At 37.3% G+C, this 22,846-nt stretch overlaps 1 protein-coding gene and 2 pseudogenes across 1 annotated transcript; 1 reads left to right on the forward strand and 2 right to left on the reverse strand.

Moving 5' to 3' along the window:
• LOC109240881 lies at positions 3,052-3,376 on the reverse strand (annotated as a pseudogene).
• On the reverse strand, positions 6,658-7,338 carry LOC109235802. Its single transcript, XM_019402057.1, has one exon. The coding sequence runs from the start codon at positions 7,336-7,338 to the stop codon at positions 6,658-6,660; it is 681 nt and encodes a 226-aa protein (XP_019257602.1).
• On the forward strand, positions 11,387-12,575 carry LOC109235808 (annotated as a pseudogene).

The following is a 22,846-nucleotide window of genomic DNA, read 5'->3' on the forward strand; positions in this document are numbered from 1 at the left end:
GGGTAATTTTTGGGGTAATTTAGCTCCAACCCTCCCCCATTTTTGTCCCCAAAATGGGGGATGAATAGTGTTCCCTCAAATATGGGGGTACACTATTCATCTCCCCAATTACGATTCATCACTTTTTTATTATTATTTTATTATTTAATCTTTTAATTTATCTCTTTATATATACCTAATTATGTTTATGTAATGTCTTTATAATATTAATTTTACATCTTAACTTTGGTGTATAATTTTGATAAATTAATTTTCGTACATTTATTATTTTTATGTAAAATTGTAAGTTAATTTTATTATAAGTTATAATTGTACAAAGAAGAATTAAGGACAAAGATGCTCATTTTGCACTTCGTAATGCATTAATAGATCATTTATGGGAGAATACTAGAGGTTGAAGTTGAATATTTATGTAGTATTTCGAATGAATTTTATCTTTGTGCAATATGTATTTAATTAATCTTGTATCGCAATGATTTCACTTTTATTTGAATTATTAGTTAATCTATAATAATTGATTACAAATTATATTATTTAAAATTTTATGGAATTGTTTTAATGGAAATTACAAATTAATAAAAATAAAAAATGGAATTTGTTTAATGGAAATTAAAAACTGAAATTGAAATGAAAGATAATAATATAATATAGAAGAGAGAGAATAATATAAAAAGTTTGGGAAAAAAATGGGGAAATGGTTGGAGTAAGTTGTCTCCAAAATGGTGAAATCCCCATTTTAGGGACCAAAAATAGGGTAAAGGTTGGAGATCAATAAATTAGTAGCTGACATATTTGGCTATATATCGGAGGATATTCTGACTTAGAATAGCACAAAAGAGAAGAGAAGACTTTGAAAATGGAAGCTGCAAACAACAACTATATCTCTTTATACTCCTTACTAACTGGGGAGATTTGACCTCTCTCATAGGTCAGTCAGTATACTATTTTTGATAACTACCTTATATTATTTAGAGTCTGACCAAATTGGATATTGAATGTAATGCAGAATAGTATTTCCAGCACTAACAAGATACAGGGCACACAATAATATTCCACAGCCACATGTAACTGAATATTATGCTCAAAGAGCTACCAACGGCAGGGGCGGATTTACATGGACCCGAGCGGTTTCACGGGATATCGCTTCGTCGAAATGTTTTACTATTTATATATATATATAAAAATAATAAGTAAAACAGAAATACAAGATAAAATCATTAAAAGTGACATCACTTGCAATAAAACAACTCTGTAGCCTAATGGTTGACAGCTTCATGTTTGTTGTGAGAGGTCTAGGGTTTGAACTCCCTTAGCTCCTCAATATATTTTTTGACTGTTACGAGCCTCTTACTAGAAGTAGTAACACCGCTTATGAAAAATATATTTTGATTAAAAACATATTTTGCCTAATATGTACAGGGTAATTTTCCCTTCCGGCCCCGTCTGAAATTTGAAGCTAGCAGCTAGCTAGAATTATATATAGTGGATAAAGAAGAAGTTTGGAAAGCCACCTGGCCAAGTAATTACTTGGTCAGCATGAAATTGGGTGTAATTGGAGGGGTGTAATTACACTCTCCAATTCTCAAGGGGAGGGAGGGGGATGAGAATTGGTGGTAATTACACTGTGTAATTACAAGGTTGCTTTTTAGTTTCTTTCCTTTTTATTTTTATTTAATTTATTTTCTTTATAACTTTTTATTTCTATTATTTTAATTTTTTAATTTTATTTTTACTTTTTAATTTCGTTTAAAATTTTAAAATATATTTTTCTTTGTACATTATTTATCTTTTATTTCTCTATCTTTACTTCTTGTGATTCTATGTAATTGCTTATATTTTTTTTTTCTTATTCTATTTTTGAAACTACTCCTCCTAATATTAGAAATAATGGTTCATTAATAAACTTGGCATATAATGAGTGATGCACTTAAAGTGAAATTTCGTTGTTGAATGTGGTTATAAACTTACCATGTTTCCTAATCTTAAGTTGCAGTGGAACTTACTATTATTATGTTGGAATTTGACATATGTAAAACTATTTTTCTTTTTCTTTTTTTGAATATTGAAATTGTGTTATATTCATGGTTCCAATTTACCTATTTTAGTAGTTTTGGCTCATGTTCCAAGTTGTTCATTTTTTAGGTAGATTTGATAGATTAGTTTTGTCAAACATTTGATTAATGTTATGACACTATATTTATAAATATTAATTTATTTTATCAAACATGAATTCCATGATGTTCTTACAAAACGTATATTTTTTGTTTTTGTAAGTATCTAAACTAAATATTATTAACTTAAGAAATATACTATATAAATTATTTTTACAATATTAGTTATAAATACATGATTACTAATTAATGTATATTTACGAAAAAATATACATCTTAAATACTAAATATAATATTATTTATACTTATAAAAATTTATACGCATATATTTATTATATTAATTTTTAAGTTTTGATAATTACTTAATTTAAAATTTAATCTAACTGTGTAATTACACTTGTGCAACCAAACAGTAAACTTGTAATTACACTATAATTACACTATGTCAAACAAACAGGTCATCATAATTATACAACTGTGTAATTACTAGGCTGTGTAATTACTACCCTAGTAATTATATCAATTCCAATTACAGGATGGCTTTCCAAACACACTCTAAATCATCTCTTTATTAATTATTCGGATTTTGCTGTCTTCTTCTTTTGCATATTACAGGACCCGGAGATAATCAAGTTTATGAGAAACCAACACCTCGTCGCTTGAAATCTGATGAATTCCGTGGAATTGTCAATGATTTCAGGATCGCAGCCCGTAATGCCATTAAAGCTGGCATTGAGTTAAATTATTCTACTCTATCCCCTTTGATAACTGAACTTCAGTTCAACCAATTATGTTATACGTACCGACATTCAATTTTTACCTTGTCTGTATATTGTAGCAGATCTAGAAGAGCTAAGACCCTTGTTATTCTACTCTCTTAATTAAGAATATTACAAAACATGTTGCTTTCATTCATTAGCCGTACAAGACTGTCAATGGCAAGCTTGCCCCATTAATTAACAAAGCTATAGAATAATAAAAATAACAATTCCTCTAAAATTCAGAAAAGCAAACAAATTCTACCCATTTCTGAATTTACTTCTCAGAGGAGTTTGGTCCTCTTTTCTTGCCAAAGCCAACAACAGCAGTAACGAAACGCCTATTATACTGCATCCTTTAGTGTGCCCGGCTACGGGGCTTCTTTTTCTTATCTTGCTTGGCGACTCTGGGTGTTTGGCCTCTCACCTTACCAGCACGAGCCAATGATCCGTGAACCTTTTCCATGGTTGATTTTTCAGATCTGGAGGAGCAAAGCGTAAAAGATTTTTTAATTTTCATTGCTTCAATTTCATTAATTAACTTGTTTCCCATGATAAAGGATTTCATGGAGTTGAGATCAATGCTTCGACTGGTGGCTACTTAATTGATCAATTCATTGATGGAAGTATTGAGGGCTGAAGGAACACGTTAATCTAAACACATTAGATAGCGCGTAAATCGTAAAACGAGAACTTACTTGTTCTTCGTGAAGCGGAAACGAAAATGGATTGAATCGCGACTGGAATTACTGGTCGGCGATGGTTGTCACAATGTGTTGGAGCAACCCCCAATTTCACAGTCTAAACCCTTGTTTGGATTGAGAGAGAGAAAGAGCGCGTGGAAAAATATTGCTCAGGGTATTTTTAGTGTACACACAAAGTGTACTTATATAGGGAATATTAGGGTTAACTAATAATCCTATTAGGCCTTAGAGCACCCCTTATGGGTGGACCCAATATTTCCTACATCTCCCACTCACACATAATGGGAGTGCTCATCTAACCTAAGAAACATATTCTCAACTCATCTCCTCAATCATTCATACAGGGAAGTAGACCGTGCGACCAGCATACTGTGAGAGCTAAGTGCTATACATCTGTTAGGAGTATATAGCCTCTCGTCGAGCGCAAACCTGCAAGTAGATCATAAAGTATGCAGTACCCTAGATCATATAAATCACATTTGATATAGTCTCAAAATCTCATATTTCATTATTTCTTATATTCACAATTACAACTCATAAGTTATAATTGGTGCACCAGTGAATACAAATAAATGAGATTCCATCAATGATCTTCCTCTTCTCACGATTCCCTTAACATTAGTATGACTGCTTTTCTAGATATGTTCCGCTAGACCGAATTTGTGTACATGATTCCCTTAAAAATATGTATGTATGTAAATCAACTTTATTGACAATCAAAGAACATCATTTGTGAACACGGGAAAATAAATAACAAAATAAAGTATCTCAGAGTCTACGCAAGCCTTGAGACCTAGTGTGTCTCACAAATGCATCTCTAGACAAAGACTTGGTCAATGGATCTACTAACACATCTTTTGTAGACACATACTTCACATTCACTACCTTGCGTCTAACCATGTCTCTCGCATAGTTATACTTGATATCTATATGTTTGGTTTTACAATGAAACTTAGGGTCCTTGGTGGAGGATATTACAACCTCACTGTCACAGTAGACTAATATTGGTTCAGTATTTTCAGTGATATCCAACAAGTGCTCCAAGAACTTTTTCAACCAAACAGTTTCTTGTGCTGCTGATGCGAGAGCCACGTATTCAGCTTCCATCGTAGATAGTGATACACATGATTGTTTCTTACTACTCCATGATATGGACCCATCACCGAGTAAGAAATCATATCCCGAGGTAGACTTCCTCTCGTCTAGATCTCCTCCATGATCAGCATCACTATATCCAACTAATCGCAGATCCTTGCCGCCTTGATAACAAAGGGCATAATCAGCAGTTCCCTTCAGATATCTTATGATCCTCTTTACTGCTTGCCAATGTGCTAAACTTGGGTCAGTTTGATATCTACTTACCAAGCCAACTACTTGACAGATATCAGGTCTAGTGCACAACATAGCGTACATTAGACTTCCGATGCGCTTCTATTCTTTCTATCTCTTCAGGTAGGGGTTTTCATAAAAACTCAAAAAACCGAACCAAATCGAAAACCAAACCAAACCGACCAAAAAAACCGATACTTTTTGGTTTGGTTTGGTTTTGGTTTTGAATTTTAAAAACCGATCAAATTTGGTTTGGTTTTGGTTTTAATCAAAAAGTAACCGAAAAAAATCGAACCAAACCGACTATAGGACTAGCTATTTCAAATTTATTATTACACCTATATATATGTATATTTTTATACAAAATTTCAAAAGTTTTATGGTGAATATTAATCGTTTGCACTTTTAGTACAGTTCTTTACCTTTATATTCTAGTTTGATTGGTAGTTTTCTTTTGTTAAGTGTAATATTCCATTTCATGTTAAAAAAAATATATTTTTAATTGAGTCCTTAAATTATTCATCAATATTTGATTCAATTATCATCAATATATTTTAGTAAATAATAGATTTCTCAAAGGGCAACTGATTTGATAGTGTTACGTTGAAAATGTGGTCGTCGGAATATGTGTTTGATAGTGTATATCTTATATTTAAGAAAAACCCGACAAAAAACCGAAAAACCCGAAAAAATGACAAAATCCGACATAAACCGAATCGAGAAAAAACCGACTTAATTGGTTTGGTTTGGTTCTAATATTTGAAAAACCGACTTACTTGGTTTGGTTTCTTTTTAAGGAAAAATCAATCCAAATCGAACCATGAACACCCCTATCTTCAGGAGTCTTAGGACACATCTGACTTCCCAAGGTATGGCCTTTACTGATAGGAGTTTCAGCTGGGCTACTATTTTGCATATTGAATCGTTCAAGAACTTTTCTAATGTAATTCTCTTGTGACAGATACAATAGTTTCTTTGGACGATCTCTTGAAATCTTAACTCCAAGAATATATGCAGCTTCACCCATATCTTTCATCTCAAATTGAGATGACAACCATGAATTCATCTCGGTTATAAACTCCTTATCATTTCCAGCTATAAGTATGTCATCTACATACAATGTTAAAATCACAAGTTTGTTCCTTGATCTTTTGGTATAAACGCAATGGTCTTCATCCATCATGGTAAAACCATTGGATACAACAACATACTGAAAGCGTAAATACCACTGCCTTGAAGATTGATTGAGGCCATAAACAGACTTCAAAGTCTACAAACCTTTTGTTCGTGGCCCTTTTCAATGAAACACTCAGGTTGTTCCATATAAATTTCTTCATCTAGTTCTCCATTGAGAAAGGCAGTCTTTACATCCATCTGATGTAATTCAAGATCCAAGCTTGCAATAATAGCTAGAACCAGGCGAACTGAGGTAAATCGTACAGCAGGCGAGAAAGTCTCTTCATAGTCTATTCCTTTCTGCTGTGTATACCCTTTCGCCACCAGTCGAGCCTTATATCTCTCAATTGTGCCATCAACCTTGAGCTTAATTTTGAGAACCCATTTGCTCCCAATTCTTTGCGTCCTTCAAGGAGTTCATAGTTCCCAGACTTTGTTGACTCTCATAGACTCCAATTCATCTTCCATTGCTTTTGTTCATTTATCCTTAGAAGGGCATGAGAGAGCCTCTTTTACATTTTTAGGCTCATTTTCTTCTTATAGGAGCATCATAAATAATTCACCGCCTTCAACATCAAATCATCGGCGGGGAATCTTTTTACGAGAACCACGTCTTATTTGTGATTCATCATTGTTCCCATTTGGATCAATGTTTCTCCCACTCGGATCAAGATCATTCATCATGCTCCCACTTGGAACAAAATATGTGACCATCTCTCTCCCACTTGGAACAAGATCCATTTGGTCACTTCCACTAAATACAGAAGGATTACTTTCATTCGCATCTGATGATGAAGGAGGTCTTCGATGAGAAACTAATTCATCATGTGCTAAAATTCTCCCACTCGAATGAAGTGATCCTTGTACTTCTTGATCCATTATCTCAAATAAGGTTAGGTCTTGACCTACCTCTCCCTTCTTAGGGAATTCATCCTCTAAGAATGGGACATCTCGTGATTCAAACTCAATTACACTCCCACTCTCTTGCTGACCTATAAACACATAACCCTTTAAGGTTTCAGAGTATCTTATAAAGATACATTTCTTTCCCCTCGGGCCCAATTTGCCATATTTGTGAGAGGAATCATGAGTATAGGCAGCACAACCCCAAGGTCTTAATACACTCATGTCGGGTTGTCTTCCAGTCCATAACTCATATGGAGTAATAGTAACTGATTTTGTAGGCACTCGATTAAGCACAAAGGTGGCAGTAAGCAACGCATCACCCCAGTAACTTATTGGGAGGTTAGCTTGTGCCATCATTGACCTAACCATTTCTAGGAGCGTTCTATTTCTTCTTTCCGTAACACCATTTTGTTGTGGAGTATTTGGGATATTCAACTGATGAATTATTCCTTTTTTATCACATTATTAAACTGGGTTGATAAGTATTCATGACCACGGACAGTTCGAAGAGCTTTTATCTTCTTGTCTAATTGATTTTCCACTAAGCTCATATAGCATTTGAAGCAACTTATTGCTTCTGATTTGTGGGAAATCAAATAGACACAACTGAAACGGGTAAAGTCATCAATAAATGTGATGAAATACCTTGCTCCATGCCTAGCCCTAACATTCATAGGCCTACGGATGTCCGAATGGACTAATTGCAAAGGATATTCGGCTCTAGTTGCCTGACCAAAAGGTTTTCTTGCAGATTTTCCAGCTAGACAATTTTCACAAATGCACAATTCTATATGTTCAATGCTGGAAAGCAAACCTTGTTTTGCTAACCTTTGCTTTCTTTGTTGGCCAATATGACCAAGTCTAGCATGACATATGTTTACATCACTATCATATTTATGTGAAGAAACAAACATAGAAAAACTAGCATTATTATTAAATGAATCATAATCCAAATCCATAATAATTAAACCTCCGGTCACATGACCAAAACCAAATAGTGTTTAACCAAAAGTCAACTTGGCAGAAGTGCCATGACAAAACAAGTCAAATCCTAGCTTAAGAAAAACTGAAACTGAAATAACATTTCGACGAATTATTGGTGCAAAGAGAACATCATGTAGTATTAGGTCTCGACCACCACGAAGGACTAACTTGCATGTACCGATCCCTTCAACGGCAACTTTATTGTTGTTACCCACATATATCCACTTTGCTCCACGTGGAACTCGCCGAAATTCAACAAAGGCACTACGTTTCCAGGCTATGTGGTCCGTTGTCCTGAGTCTGCAATCCACAAAGGATTAGATTCAGTTAGAAAAACATATTTAGAAACACAAAGTTCACTAATTCAAGCATCGTGAAATACCTTTCTTGGAGGCTTAGAGCAATCTCTGGCAGAGTGAACCATCTTGTCACAATTATAGCATTTCACTTTAGCAACTTTGACACGTTTGGGATGTCTGTTCTTGCCTTTTTCAATCTTTGCTCTTTTAGCAGGCTGAGCTTCAGGTTGCCCTTTCTTCTTTCCCCAGTTCCTTTTCTTTGAATCACTCTTGGTTTTGGAGGTTGTTGCCATGTGCAACTCAGCTATTGGCTTTGCAGCCTCAAGTCGTTCCTCCTCTAACTCAAGGTATCTCCGGACATCTTCTAGAGTTGTTATTCGCTCATTATGGGTCAAATGCATTTTCATATGATCCCAAGAACTAGGTAAAGAGCGTATGACAGCTTGAATTTGTTGTTCATCAGTCAACATATGACCAACATCTTTCAACTCCCCGATCATATTTGTCATTTGCCTCAGATGTGTTTTCATTGAATGTTCTGGGCGTTTCTTATATGAATCAAATTTGATCGTTAAGAATCGCAGCCTTGTAGTGGAACAGGTACCAAAACCTTTTCCTCAAAGCATTCCAAAGATCCATAGCTCTTTGGTGATCCTTAAACTCCCTTAGAATGTCATCATCTAAGGTGCTCAACAACGTAATGCGAGCAATGCAGTTCTTTTTCTTCCAACTTTCATAGGCTTCACGCTCATGCCTATGCTGAGCAGTGTTGCCTTCCTCAGGCTCACTCATGGCATTGTTGATGGCCTCCAAAGCCTCTTGCTCCTCTAGCACATACTAGACTTTCAAGCTCCAGGTTTCATAATTGTCACCATTGAGTTTTAACCCTTTGTTGAGCTAAGCAACAATATTTTTCGAAGCAGTAGTCATTCTTTAACAAAATAAAAATATATTATGAGGATCATGTAAAAAAAAATAAAGCAAGGCACGATGTTCTACATACATACATACATATTATGACACTAAGCATCAATTGATTAAGTTAATAAACACAGATATTAATTATGGAGTAGAAAGTTCACTATGTTCCCAATCATCATCCAAAAATTAAAATATTATAAAAATTAATCTATTCAATTATCTAGCTAAGCGTCTTAATCATGTTTAAGACATCATAATTATCTAATCATGATTTTACAATCCCATGCGGATCATAAGTTAACAGACAACTTATATTAGCATGTAAATAAAATTAATGTCAAACTAATTGACATTTATTACATGCTATACAATTTCACATAAAATTTACTTTAATGTTAAACTAATTAACATATTATATATGTTAAACGAATTAACAAGTGATGCTAATATTAAACTAATTATTATTTATATCATGCTCACAAATTAACAAACAAGTTTAATATTAAACTAATTAACATTTCATGTAATTGGGATAATAAAATAACTATAGATTTCATAAAAGAATATAAATACTAAATTTATATTCTGAAGTCAGAAAATTTTCGAAATTTGGGATTTATTAAAAAAATATAACTAAATTTATATTTTATTTAGGCCATTAGCCCACAATAAAATTAAACGAGACATACAAAAGTGGGCCTTTAGCCCAATGTCTTAAATCTGCCATAAAAAAAAACAGGTCAATTTCGGATGGCCCGTTAGCCCAATTATTAGATCTGTCAACTTTTGAAAGAAAAGGAGCAATGCAACATTTGAAGCCCAAACTCACAAAAAAAAAAAAAAAAAGAAGAACCCCATGCTTCTTTAACTTCAGCATAGAGGCTGCCCACGTTTTTTTTTTTTGGTTTGTTTATTTATTTATTTATTTATGTATTATTAAAGCAGATTTTAAAGGAGAGAGAAACCCTAACTTTCTTCTCCCATTTTTCTTAAGTCACAGCTGCCACTTTCATGGACTTTGCAAGAGAGAAGACTTTTCCTTTTCTTCTTCCTTTCTATCTTTGTTTTGGCATTTACGGAAGGGAAGCCATTGCTTCATCTCCTTCCTCTTTTATTTTCATCAGTGCCACCTAGAGCCGTCAAAATAGGCTTGGCTCGTGAGACCAGCCCAACCCAGCCCGCTACTTGGGTAGGGTTGAGTTGGAATTTTTTTAGCCCATTTAAAATTGAAGCATATAAGCCCGGCCCAAGTCAGCCCACTGGCCTTTGAGGCTTGACCGAGGCTGGGCCTGGACCGATCCGTGGGCCAAAAAATAGTTATATTCAAATTTAAATATTTAAAAAAAGTAAGAACTAAAAAATAATATTAACTATAATCTTCATTTTCCAACCTTAGATTGCTCATTTACCCTTCCATACCAACTAGAATTTATATTTTTGATATGCATGTAGTATGATAAGATTAGTTTTTCTTTTGCTTAATTAACAATGAACTAGGAAAGTTTTAAGTGGCCAATAATATTCTTTTCAAAAGAAAATATTATTTTAAGTGGCCAATGATTAGTTTGGTTACTTTAATATAATACTAATTATTAAATTGCTCTTAAGTATAGAAAAAGGTCAAGTTTTAATACCAAAAAAAATTGAATACCAGCAAATTTCATGGATTTTAAAATTTTCATGGACTATAATGATGAAATCGACAAATAAGGTTAAACCTAAATTAAAAAACCTTAACATATAAACTTATTGAAGCAATTACTGAACCTAAGGAAAGTGAAAGAAAAGTACTTAAAAATATTCATGTAACGTTAAAAAAAAAAGAGCTAGACATATAGAGAATTTACATATCAATTACGAGATTCCTTGTCAAATATCAAGATTCTTGTACACTCTAAATAAACAGAAGTCGTTTATATGATCAAGAGATTATATCACGAAAAAATATTTAAAGATTTGAAGAAATATTTTTTTCTAAAAAAATTGAAGGGCCCGCCCGCGACCCTCTTAGGGCTGGGCTGGGCTGGCCATTTTAAGGCCTACATAGATGGAGGGACCGTCCGTCCTAGCCCACCAAATTTAAAAGCCCACGAGGCTTGGGCTGGGTTGGGCTGGGCTAGCCCGTTTTGACAGTTCTACTGCCACCGCTAGTTTTGTGGAAGAAGAAAGAAGCAAATTCTTCCATTCTATTCTTTGCCATGGCTATTAGTGAAAAAAGGAGAAGCTTTTCTTCTCTTAATTTCTCTATTATAAACACCACCGGTGGCGACGGTGTAACACTTGTGGCGGCAGTAGCAAGACAGATTGGAAAGATCAGTTTCCAACACAAAACCTTTTTTTAAATTTCGAATCAGTTTTAAAAAAACTGATTTAATAAAATTCTATATTGAAAGGCTGACATATATGTTATTCTCTCTTGTTTATCAAGATTTGAAAACTAATTTCAATTAAATTGATAAAATAATTAACTCGATGAGACTAAACAGATTAATCCGTCTAATAGCACAGAAAAATACAGGTTGTTTAACATTCATATAGAAAATCAAAAATATTCTATATTTTGTTACCGGAAAACCAGTCTATGGCTTTGATACCAATGAAGGACCACGTTAATCTAAACACATTAGATAGCGCGTAAATCGTAAAACAAGAACTTACTTGTTCTTCGTGAAGCGGAAGCGAATACGGATTGAACCGTTGCTGGAATTACTGGTCGGCGGTGGTTGTCACGATGTATTGCAGCAACCCCAATTCCACAGTCTAAACCCTTGTTTGGATTGAGAGAGAGAAAGAGCGCGTAGAAAAATACTGCTCAGGGTATTTTTAGTGTACACACTAAGTGTACTTATATAGGGAATATTAGGATTAACTAATAATCCTATTGGGCCTTAGAGCACCCCTTATGGGTTGACCCAATATTTTTTACGAGGACCGTTGTCGACTTGCCGTAGAAGCAGTGATCAATGAAATCGGAGCTGATAAAGTTGGTATGAAACTGTCTCCTTTTACAGATTCTGATGGCGAAGAAAAGGATTCAAATGTAGATGCAATAGCAATTTACATGGCTAATGAATTAAGCAAACTAGGTGTACTTCTCTATCTTCATGTGACTGAGCCAAGAGATGCAGCTAAAGGTCTTGTTCCAATTAGGAAGGCCTGACACTTATCGCTTCTGGTGGTTATAATAAATTTGATGGGGACAACGCGATAGAGGAGAATTACGCAGATTTGGTCTCGTTTGGACGTATGTTCTTGGCAAATCCAGATTTACCAAAGCGTTTTGAGGTTAATGCTCCACTTAACAAGTATAACAGGAGCACATTGTACACTAATGATCCAGTTATTGGTTACACTGACTACCCATCTCTTGAAGTAATTGCTTCCTAATTATGAAAAAAGGATCACGGACTGGACTCGAGTTGTGTCTAATACTTGATTAAATCATTACTATGTAATAAAACAAATTATGTGGTTATGGATAAAATGATCTTGTTGGTTTTCTGTTTATATATCTTGTTGAAAAAAATGAAAGCATTGTATAATAAACTAGTGAACTTGTCGCGCTTCGCGCGATATATAAAATCTCATTATATTTAAAGAATAAATTTCTTCTAATATTTTGAAAGGTTGAAAGCAAAAAATAGGCTGTAAATATCTTACTTCTGACTTTCTAGTTTTTATATCATATATGGTTTATTTATTCCTTTCGAAAAAAGTATTCGTAATTTATTTTGTTAGTAGTATTTTGGTACAAGTGTGAAGACAATAAAAGAGACCTGCTTTCTCATCTATGTCTAATATTTATGAGTAATATAAAAAACTTGGATTGAAAATTATTTTCCGCTCCAACTTTTCTTTATAACTTAAACTTTCTATAATTTTGAACAGTAGACATTTACCTCTTCACACAAACGGTCGAGATCTTTAATACTTAACATACAAAATTGTTTAACAAAAATAATAATTATACATGATAATCTCCCAAAATACATCAAAAATACTATCAAATCCTCCACAAATTCCATGATCAATATTAAATTTTTTGAGCATCTTTCTCCTCCAGCAAGCAAGGTCGAATCCTTTTTGTAATGTTAATCGATTTCACTATTCTTTGTTTCGTTGGGTATTTCGTTATTACTTTATTTCGATTTCTTTGATGGCAGAACACGTAAAGATACCTCAAATTTTACTATTTCTATTGTTTTTGTTCCCTCATCTAATGTATGATATTCGTTTTGAGGCTTGACTAATCCGGATTCACGCTAAAAGAGTTCCACTTTATGATTAAAAATACTCCTTTTCGAAGGCAACTCATGCCCAAAGTTCGAGGTCGAAACCTCATGACTCAACTATCCAATTCTTCAAAGGCACTATATACCTGAGCTTCGCCACAATCTTCGGTGGTATTTCATAATTTTGTTGGAAGTGAGATATTCAAAGGTAACTCATTCTCTCTGCAGAAGTTGTGTTATATATTTAACTGCACTATTCTTATGCGTTAAAAATAAATAAATAAATAGTGCTATTTTAGAATTTAAATCTCCAAATAAAGTAAGATCATATTGGTTCAATCTATTTCTTTAATACTACATGCACTACTTAATTCACAAAAAGTTACAATACCTTATTTTCTTTAATTTGTAGTTGCCTTTTAGTCTTCGTTTGCGTTTAGTATTAACCCATACGATGATTTTAGCATTAGTATAGTGTTTGACATGTGAGTTGAAGAAAAACATATAAATCAGCAAAATAAAATATCAATGCAGTATGCCAGTATGAGCATGCATATATTGTCCAATTTAAAGTCGTATTAGTAGTAATAGAATTGAGTATCAAGAGAGGAATCAAGCATCTAAGGTTGTTTTGAATCTTATCGAAGCCAAAAACAATGGAGCGGCCTTAGGTCAAGCATTTCAGATGGCTTAAGAGAGGTGCCACCTCACTTTTCTATTACCCTCTTTTATATATATACTAAATTTATCTGTGTTTCGCGCAGTCATAAATGAAAAATAAAATATGCAATATAGATAAGAAACCACTGGTTAGTGAAATTAAACAAACTTACAAATTTACAAAGTACAGGAGAATAATAGATATATTTTGTCTTCTTGCAGTACTGAAAAGCAAATAAGGTATGTTTAGAAAAACCTCTTACAAAGAAAGTGGAATTCATCTCCTCGTATATGTCTTCTTATCAGAATATTGCTCTGTCTATTGACTATGAAGACTTCAAACTATGTCGTCCTCCCGAAGCTTTTCTTATTGTTAACGACCATGTAATTCTGCATTGCTCTTTATAATTGAATAAGTTTAGAGGAGATGTATGAGTAATTTGAGGGAGTAATTAGTGAGAGTAATGGGCAAGTAAATACTCTAAACTTAATGGGCAAATAATGGTCAATAAATACTTAAATTGTAACGAATAGAAAAGTTAAAAAGAAAAGAACGATCCAATCCAAAAGACGTCTTCTTTACCTCTTATGAAACAATAAAGGGGAGAAAAAGTCAAAAAAAGGAGATAAAAGAAAAGTGCATTTGCTGACATAGAGATATGCCACATTACCTTTGTCATTCCCAACTTTATATTTATATATAGATACTCCACATATGATAGTTGTGGAAAGAATCATGTGCAGTTGTGTCTACTATAGGTGTTTATCGGGCGGGCTGGGACGGGCTGAACGGGAAAAGTCCCAGCCCGTTCGGTTAGCGGGCGGGCTGTTAGCGGGCTCCGGATAGCGGGCTGTTAGCGAGTTGTGTTTTTTTGCGGGTTTTTATGGGCCCATATGGGTTCGGGCTTAAACGGGCTCGGGCGGGCTGTGCTAAATTATATTTTTCAATTTTGTTAGCAACGGTACACAAATTAAAAAAAAAATAAAAATTTAACCCATTAACGGGCTGAACCGGGCTGCAGTCCGTTAACAACCCGTTAACGGGTTAGCGGGCTTAGCGGGTTCCGGTGCACCGGTATCCAAAATATTTTCGTCTAAAACTCGCTCCCCGTCCAACCCGTCCCAGCCCGCCCTATATGCTACAGTAGCGGGCTGAACCGGGTTGAAAACGAGTCAGCCCAGCCCGATTAACAGGTATAGTGTCTACCTTGATGAAAATAATGTACAGCCTGCTTATGTTGAAATTGTGATTTTATTTTAAAGTTTGAATTTTAATAATTCAATCCTTTCTAATTTTGGTTTAAGATTAATACAACACATTTTAAATCAATTTAAAATATGAATTGTCTTCTCAAGGATCTGCCTCTCTAACTGTAACTGGTATTTGGGGAATGTCATGACCAGGAATTTTTACCATCGGGACCGGAATGCCGCCTAACATTTCACTCGCTAGGAAAAAACCAACGTTAGATGTAGTTATTAATCATTTTTAATAAGTCAAATCAAATGAAAACCAATAAGTTAAGTAAACAGAAATAAAGTAGATAAATCTGATAACCAGCGATATCCAAAGACAAATTCCAGAACTGGTGTCACGAATACACGAGCGTTTAGAGTACTACAAATAACAATCTGAAGAAAAGCATAACTGTTTGAACTGAAATAAACAGCTAAGTTAATGTAGAAGGGGACTTCAGGGTTGCGAACGATGGGCAGTTGTACCTCAAGTCTCCGTCAAGCACCGAACTTGAGCAATCTACTGACCGCCGCTAGCACCAACTCCAAAATCTGTACAAGAAGTGCAGAGTGCGGTATGAGTATAACTGACCCCATGTACTCTGTAAGCGCTGAGCCTAACCTCGACGAAGTAGTGACGAGGCTAAGGCGGGTCACTTACAATAACCTGTACGCAGTGTAATAATAATAATAGGAAAGGAAAATAGGAAAGTAAGGTAGTTAACTTATGAAAAAGAACTCAATTCTTGGAATCACAGAACCCGGAATAACCGATCTCATAAATTCGTGTAACAACGCTGGAAATCAACATAATAACGACAATGGATACAACACACACAATCCGTTGCGGCGCGCGATCCAATCCCACGGTACACACACAATCCTCCCTTATTTCACCATATCGATATCAAGAACCACATATAAAATCCGTTGCGGCGCGCAACCCGATCCCGCCATATCATCTTAATCAATATCATAATCCTCCCTTATTTTACCATATCACAATTTATCAATATCAGGTATTACGTACGCAACTGTTGCAGCGCACAACCCGCTCCCACCATATCAATATCAAAATCCTCCCTTATTGCACCATATCACAATTGTTGTAGCGTACAACCCAATCGATCAACAATTTCAATAAATGTAATCAATCCAACAACTTAATTCACAAGAATCTCTACGACTAAAGAATATGAAAGCAAAACAATAAAGGAACCATGTACAAATCAAAGTAATGCCACAAAGAATACAATAGCAATAAGACAAGTCAAGTACGTGATAATTAAGGAGTATAAGTAAAACAATTAAAGCAAGCAGCAATTAATCACGGAGTCATGGAAGGGACGGATATTTCAATACAAGAATAATTAATGACAAGTAACAAATTACGGCATAAAAGGAAATTAAAGCATGTAACAGTTAAGATATGGAATAAGATAATTTATGAAATATGAGGAAGCATGGAAACAATTATTTTGACGGTGTAGGTACACTTGTCACCTCGCATATACGCCGTTATACACGTAATTTCACATAACATATAGTTCAAGGGTTCCTATTTTTCTCAAATTAAACTTAGACCCAACACTTACCTCGCTCCGCAATTAACTCAAAAGTCAATCAGGGCCTTTCCTCTAAAATTTGCCTCCAAACCAATCGAATCTAACCAAGATCTATACACTTTTCCCAAAAAATAAATAAAAGTCAACCCCGTGCCCACTTGGTCAAAACCCGAGATTAACCCAATTATCCATTCACCCCCAAGCCCGATTATGTGATTAGTTTCGAAATACGACCTCAATTTGAGGTCTAAATCTCAATTTTACCAAAACCTCCAATTCTACCCAAGTCTCTAATTTTCTACCGTGAAAGAGCATAAATTAAGGCTAAAATTTAATGGGTGTTGATGGAAATGGAAGAAAATGAGTTAAAATACACTAACCTATGAAGTGGGGATGAAATTCTTCGTCAAAATAGCCTCTAGGCCAAGCTCTAATGTGAAGTGGTGAAAAATGAAGAATATCTCGTCTTTGGGACATTTAAGTCACTGGGCGTCAGGCCTTCTTTGCGTTCGCGAAAGGCCTGACGCGATCGCAAAGTGCAGCGGCCCAAGTGACCTTCGCGTTCGTGAGCCTGGGCTCGCGTTCACGTAGAGCTACTGACCAACTCCCCCAGAATCCCATTAACCTTCGCGTTCGCAAAGAGTAAGCCCTCCAATGCTTCACGTTCGCGATTGATTTCTCGCGTTCGCGTAGAAGAAAACCACCCCAGCCCCAAGTTCCCCTTCGCGATCGTGACAATGCACCAGATATCAGCAACAGTGAAAAACCAGCAACCTTCTAAGTTCAAAATCACTCTATAGCCTTTCCGAAACTCACCCGAGCCCCTCGGGCTCCAAACCAAACATGCAGAAAAGTTTAATAATATCATACGAACTCGCTCGTACGATCAAAACACCAAAATAATACCTAGAACTACGAATCAGACATCAAAATGCATGAAATTTTGAAAGAAACTTAAGAACTTCCAAATTTACAGCCGAATGTCTGAATCACGTTAAATCAACTCCGTTTTGCACCAAATTTTGCAGACAAGTCATAAATAGTGAAATGTACTGATACTAAGTTCTGAAACCAAAATTCGAACCTGGTAGCAATAAAGTCAAACAACGGTCAAACTTAGGAATTCTTTAAGCCTTCAAATTTCTAGTTTTCAACAAATCACGTTAAATCAAATTAGGGACTTCCGAATTTGATTTTGGGCATACGCCCAAGTCCTAAATACGATACGGATCCACCGGCACCGTCAAAACACTAATCAGGATCAGTTTACACAAAATGTTGACCGTAGTTAACTCGAAATGAGTTTTAAGTCAAAATTTCACATTTTCTTCAATTTTTTTCACATAAAAATTTTCTGAAAAAAGGCACGGACTGCGCACACAAAACGAGAAAGGCTAAACGGAGCTATTCGAGGTCTCAAAATATAGAAATGAAGGCTAAAACTCAAAATGACCTATGGGGTCATCACATTCTCCACCTCTAAAACAAACGTTCGTACTCGAACGGACATAAAAAGGTACTTGGACTGGTGAAAAGGTGTTGATATCTACTCCGCATGTCGGACTCGGACTCTCACGTGGCCGTCTCAATCGGCTGACCTCTCCACTATACTCAAACTGAAGGATAACTCTTACACCTCAACTTCCGGATCTTCCGGGCTGGAATAGGCACCAGCTCCTCCTCATAAGCCAAATCCTTGTCTAACTGGGCTGAGCTGAAATCTAACACATGGGACGGATCACCGTGATATTTCCGGAGCATAGACACATGGAACACCAGATGGATTGCTGATAAACTAGGTGGCAATGCAAGCATGTAGGCCACCTCACCCACTCTCTCAAGATCTAAAAGGGTCCGATATAACCTAGGGCTCAACTTGCCCTTCTTTCCGAACCACATCATAACCTTCATGGGTGAAAACTGGAGCAATACCCTCTCCCAACCATGAATGCAACATCACAAACTCTCCGATCGGCATAACTCTTCTGCTTAGACTGAGCTGTGCGAAGTCGATCCTGAATCATATTCACCTTTTCCAAGGCATCCTGAACCAAATCGGTACCCAACAACCGAGCCTCTCCGAGCACGAACCAACCAACTGGTGAACGATACCGCCTCCCATACAATGCCTCATAGGGAGCCATCTGAATACTCGACTGGTAGCTATTATTGTAGGCAAACTCCACAAGTGTCAAGAATTGATCCCACTAACCCCCGAAATCCATAACGCAAGCGCGAAGCATATCCTCCAATATCTGAATAGTGCGCTCGGATTGTCCATCTGTCTTGGGTAAATGTTGTACTCAACTCAACCTGTGTGCCTAACTCACGCTGTACGATCCTCTAGAAGTGCAAGGTGAACTGTGTACCTCAATCAAAAATGATGGACACGGGCACACCGTGAAGACGGGCGATCTCGTGGATATAGATCTCAGCCAATCGCTCTAAAGAATAGGTAACTTCCACTGGAATGAAATATGCTGACTTGGTCAACCTGTCCACAATGACCATACCGCGTCGAACTTCTTCTAAGTCCGTGGGAGCCCAACAATAAAATCCATGGCAATACGCTTCCACCTTCACTCGAGAATCTCTAGCCTCTGATATGTAACTATCTCCTTCTTCATTATCCTCAACCAATAATACTGCCGCAAGTTCTGATATATCTTGGAAGCACCCGGATGAATGGAATACCGGAAATTATGGTCCTCCTCAAGAATCAACTCACGAAACCCATCCATATTGGGCATACAAATACGACCCTACATCCGCAACACCCCATCATCCCCGATAGTAACCTGCTTGGCACCACCGTGTCGCACCGTGTTGCACCGTGTCCTTAAGGACAAGCAAATGGGGGTCATCATACTGGCGCTCTTTGATGCACTCATACAAAGAAGATCGAGAGACCGTGCAAGCTAGAACATGACCGGGCTCCGAAATATCTAACCTCACGAACTGATTGGCCAAAGCCTGAACATCTGATACTAGCTCACATATATAGAGTCAAAAGATATATGGAGTCTGAACCTCTCCCCAACTGGAATATACGCAAGGCTAGCCATATTCACAGCCTTTCTACTCAAGGTATCGGCCAACATATTGGCCTTCCCGGGATAATACAAAATGGTGATATCATAGTCTTTCAACAACTCCAACCACATCCTCTACCTCAAGTTGAGATCCTTTTGCTTGAACAAATAGTGTAAACTCTGATGATCTGTGAACACCTCACATGACACGCCGTAGAGGTAATGCCTGCAAATATTCAGCGCATGAATAATGGCTGCCAACTTTAAGTCACGAACATGGTAATTCTCCTCATGAACCTTCAACTGCCATGACGCATATGAATCACCCTGCCATCCTGCATCAATACTGCATTAAGCCTAATACGAGATGCATCGCAATACACCGTGTAAGATCCTAAACTTGTGGGCAACACCAACACTGCGCCGTAGTCAAAGCAGTCTTGAGCTTCTAAAAGCTCAACTCACACTCATCAGACCACCTGAACAAAACACCCTTCTGGGTCAATCTAGTCAATGGGGCTGCTATGGATGAAACCCCTCCACGAACCGATGATATTAACCCGCCAAACCTAGGAAACACCGAATCTCTGTAGCTGAAGTGGGTCAGGCCAGTTCTAAACTGCCTCAATTTTCTTAGGATCCAGTTTTATGCCCTCGGCCGATGCAACATGCCCCAAAACGACGACCGAGTCTAACCGGAACTCACACTTTGAAAACTTAGCATATAACTGACTATCTCTTAGAGTCTGAAGTACAATCTGAAGATGCTACCCATGCTCCTCTCGACTACGGGAGTAGATCAAGATATCATCAATGAATACGATCATAAAAGAATCCAAATAGGTCTTGAATACCGGTTCATCAAGTCCATAAATGCTGCTGGGGCATTTGTCAACCCAACTGACATAACTAGGAGCTCATATGCCCATACCAAGTCCGAAAAGTTGTCTTAAGGACATCTGATGCCCTAATCTTCAACTGATGGTAGCCAGACCTCCAATCGATCTTTGAAAACACCTTGGCACCCTGAATCTGATCAAATAAGTCATCAATCCTTGGCAACGGATACTTGTTCTTGATAGTGACTTTGTTCAACTGCCGATAGTCTATACACATCCTCATCTAACCATTTTTCTTCTTCACAAACAACACGGGTGCACCCCAGGGCGAGATACTAGGTCTAATGAATCCCTTATCAAGTAAATCTTGCAACTGCTCCTTCAATTCCTTCAACTCCGGCAGGGCCATACGGTATGGTAGAATAGAAATGGGTGGAGTGCCCGGAGCCAATTTAATACAGAAGTCAATATCTCTATCGGGTGACATCCCCGGCAGATCTGCAGGAAACACCTCTGGAAACTCACGCACAACTGATACTGAATCCATGGAAGGAACCTCCATACTAGAATTGTGAATATAGGCCAAATAGCTAGACATCCCTTCTCGACCATACATCGAGCCTTGACATAAGAAATAACCATGTTTGTAGAATGGTCAGGAGTCCCTCTCCACTCTAATCGAGGCAACCCCAGCATGGTTAAGGTCACCGCCTTGGCATGACAATCTAATATAGCATGATAAGGTGACAGCCAATCCATGCCCAAAATAATATCAAAGTCTACAATATCAAAAAGTAGGAGATCTACACTTTTCTCAAGACTCCCAATAGTAATCACACACGAGCGATAGATACGATCTACAACAATATAATCTCCCGCAGGCGTGGACAAATACATAGAAGCACTCAAAGAATCACGAGGCACAACCAGATATGAAGCAAAATATGACGACACGTAGGAATAAGTAGAGCCTAGATAAAAAAACTGAAGCATCTCTACGGAAAACTGGAATAATACATGTGATGATGGCGTCAGATGACTCGGCCTCAGGTCTAGCTGGGAATGCATAAAATCGGGGGTGGGCCTCACCACTCTGACCTTCTTCTCTCGGACGGCCTCTTGCTGGCTGGCCTCTACCTCTAATGGGCTGACTTTCACCTTTAACGGCCTGACCTCCACCTCTGCCTGGCTGACCCCTGCCCCTAACTGTCTAACGGGCAGTGAATTAACCGGTGCCGAAACCATGGAACGAGAACTCTGTTGTGCATGCTGCTCAACAATCTCAGACAGAACCTCCTGATGTGACCAATACCCCCACACTCAAAACACCCATCCTGCTGATGTGGCTGCTGACGCTGTAACTGACATGAACGGGCCGGATAACCAGGGTGGTAGCTCTGGATTGGAGGTGAACTAATAGAAGTTGATGGTGCACTGTAGGCTAGTTGCCCAGAATGAGATACATAAAAACCACGACTACCCGAAGCACTGTGAGATGCCTGAAGCGCTGATTGAAATAGCCTAGGAGGATGGCTTCTACCAAAAGTATCCCTGCCTCCTAACGAGGCACCACTGAGACCACCGAAATGACGAGGTCTCTTATCAGACACCGGCCCCTCTCCTGACCACCAACCATCTTGATCCGTCTAGCAATATCTACGGCCCTCTGAAAAGAAATATCATATCCGGTCTCCTTAGCTGTTCTCCTTGGCCTTCACGTTCGCGAGCCTGGGCTCGCGTTCACGTAAAGCTACAGACCAACTCCCCCATAATCCCATAAACCTTCGCGTTCGCGAGAGGGTAGTCGTGTTCGCGAATGGGTAATCCCCTCCAAATGCTTCGTGTTCGCGACCGGTTCCCCGCGTTCGCGTATAAGAAAACCACCCCAACCCCAAGTCCTCCCTTGCGATCGCGAGAGTGGTTTCGCGATCACGAAGCACAATGCACCAGATATCATCAACAGTGAAAAACCGGCAACCTTCTAAGTTTAAAATTACTCCGTAGTCTTTTCGAAACTCACTCGGGCCCCTCGAGCTCCAAACCAAACATGCACACAAGTGTAATAACATCATACGAACTCGCTTGCGGGATCAA

Source organism: Nicotiana attenuata, chromosome 1 (genome assembly GCF_001879085.1).
Source record: "Nicotiana attenuata strain UT chromosome 1, NIATTr2, whole genome shotgun sequence".
Taxonomy (NCBI): domain Eukaryota; kingdom Viridiplantae; phylum Streptophyta; class Magnoliopsida; order Solanales; family Solanaceae; genus Nicotiana; species Nicotiana attenuata.

Bases quoted from the DNA above. Each gene is read 5' to 3' on its own strand.
- LOC109235802 (XM_019402057.1), bottom strand. From the start codon at position 7,338: ATGGCACAAGCTAACCTCCCAATAAGTTACTGGGGTGATGCGTTGCTT.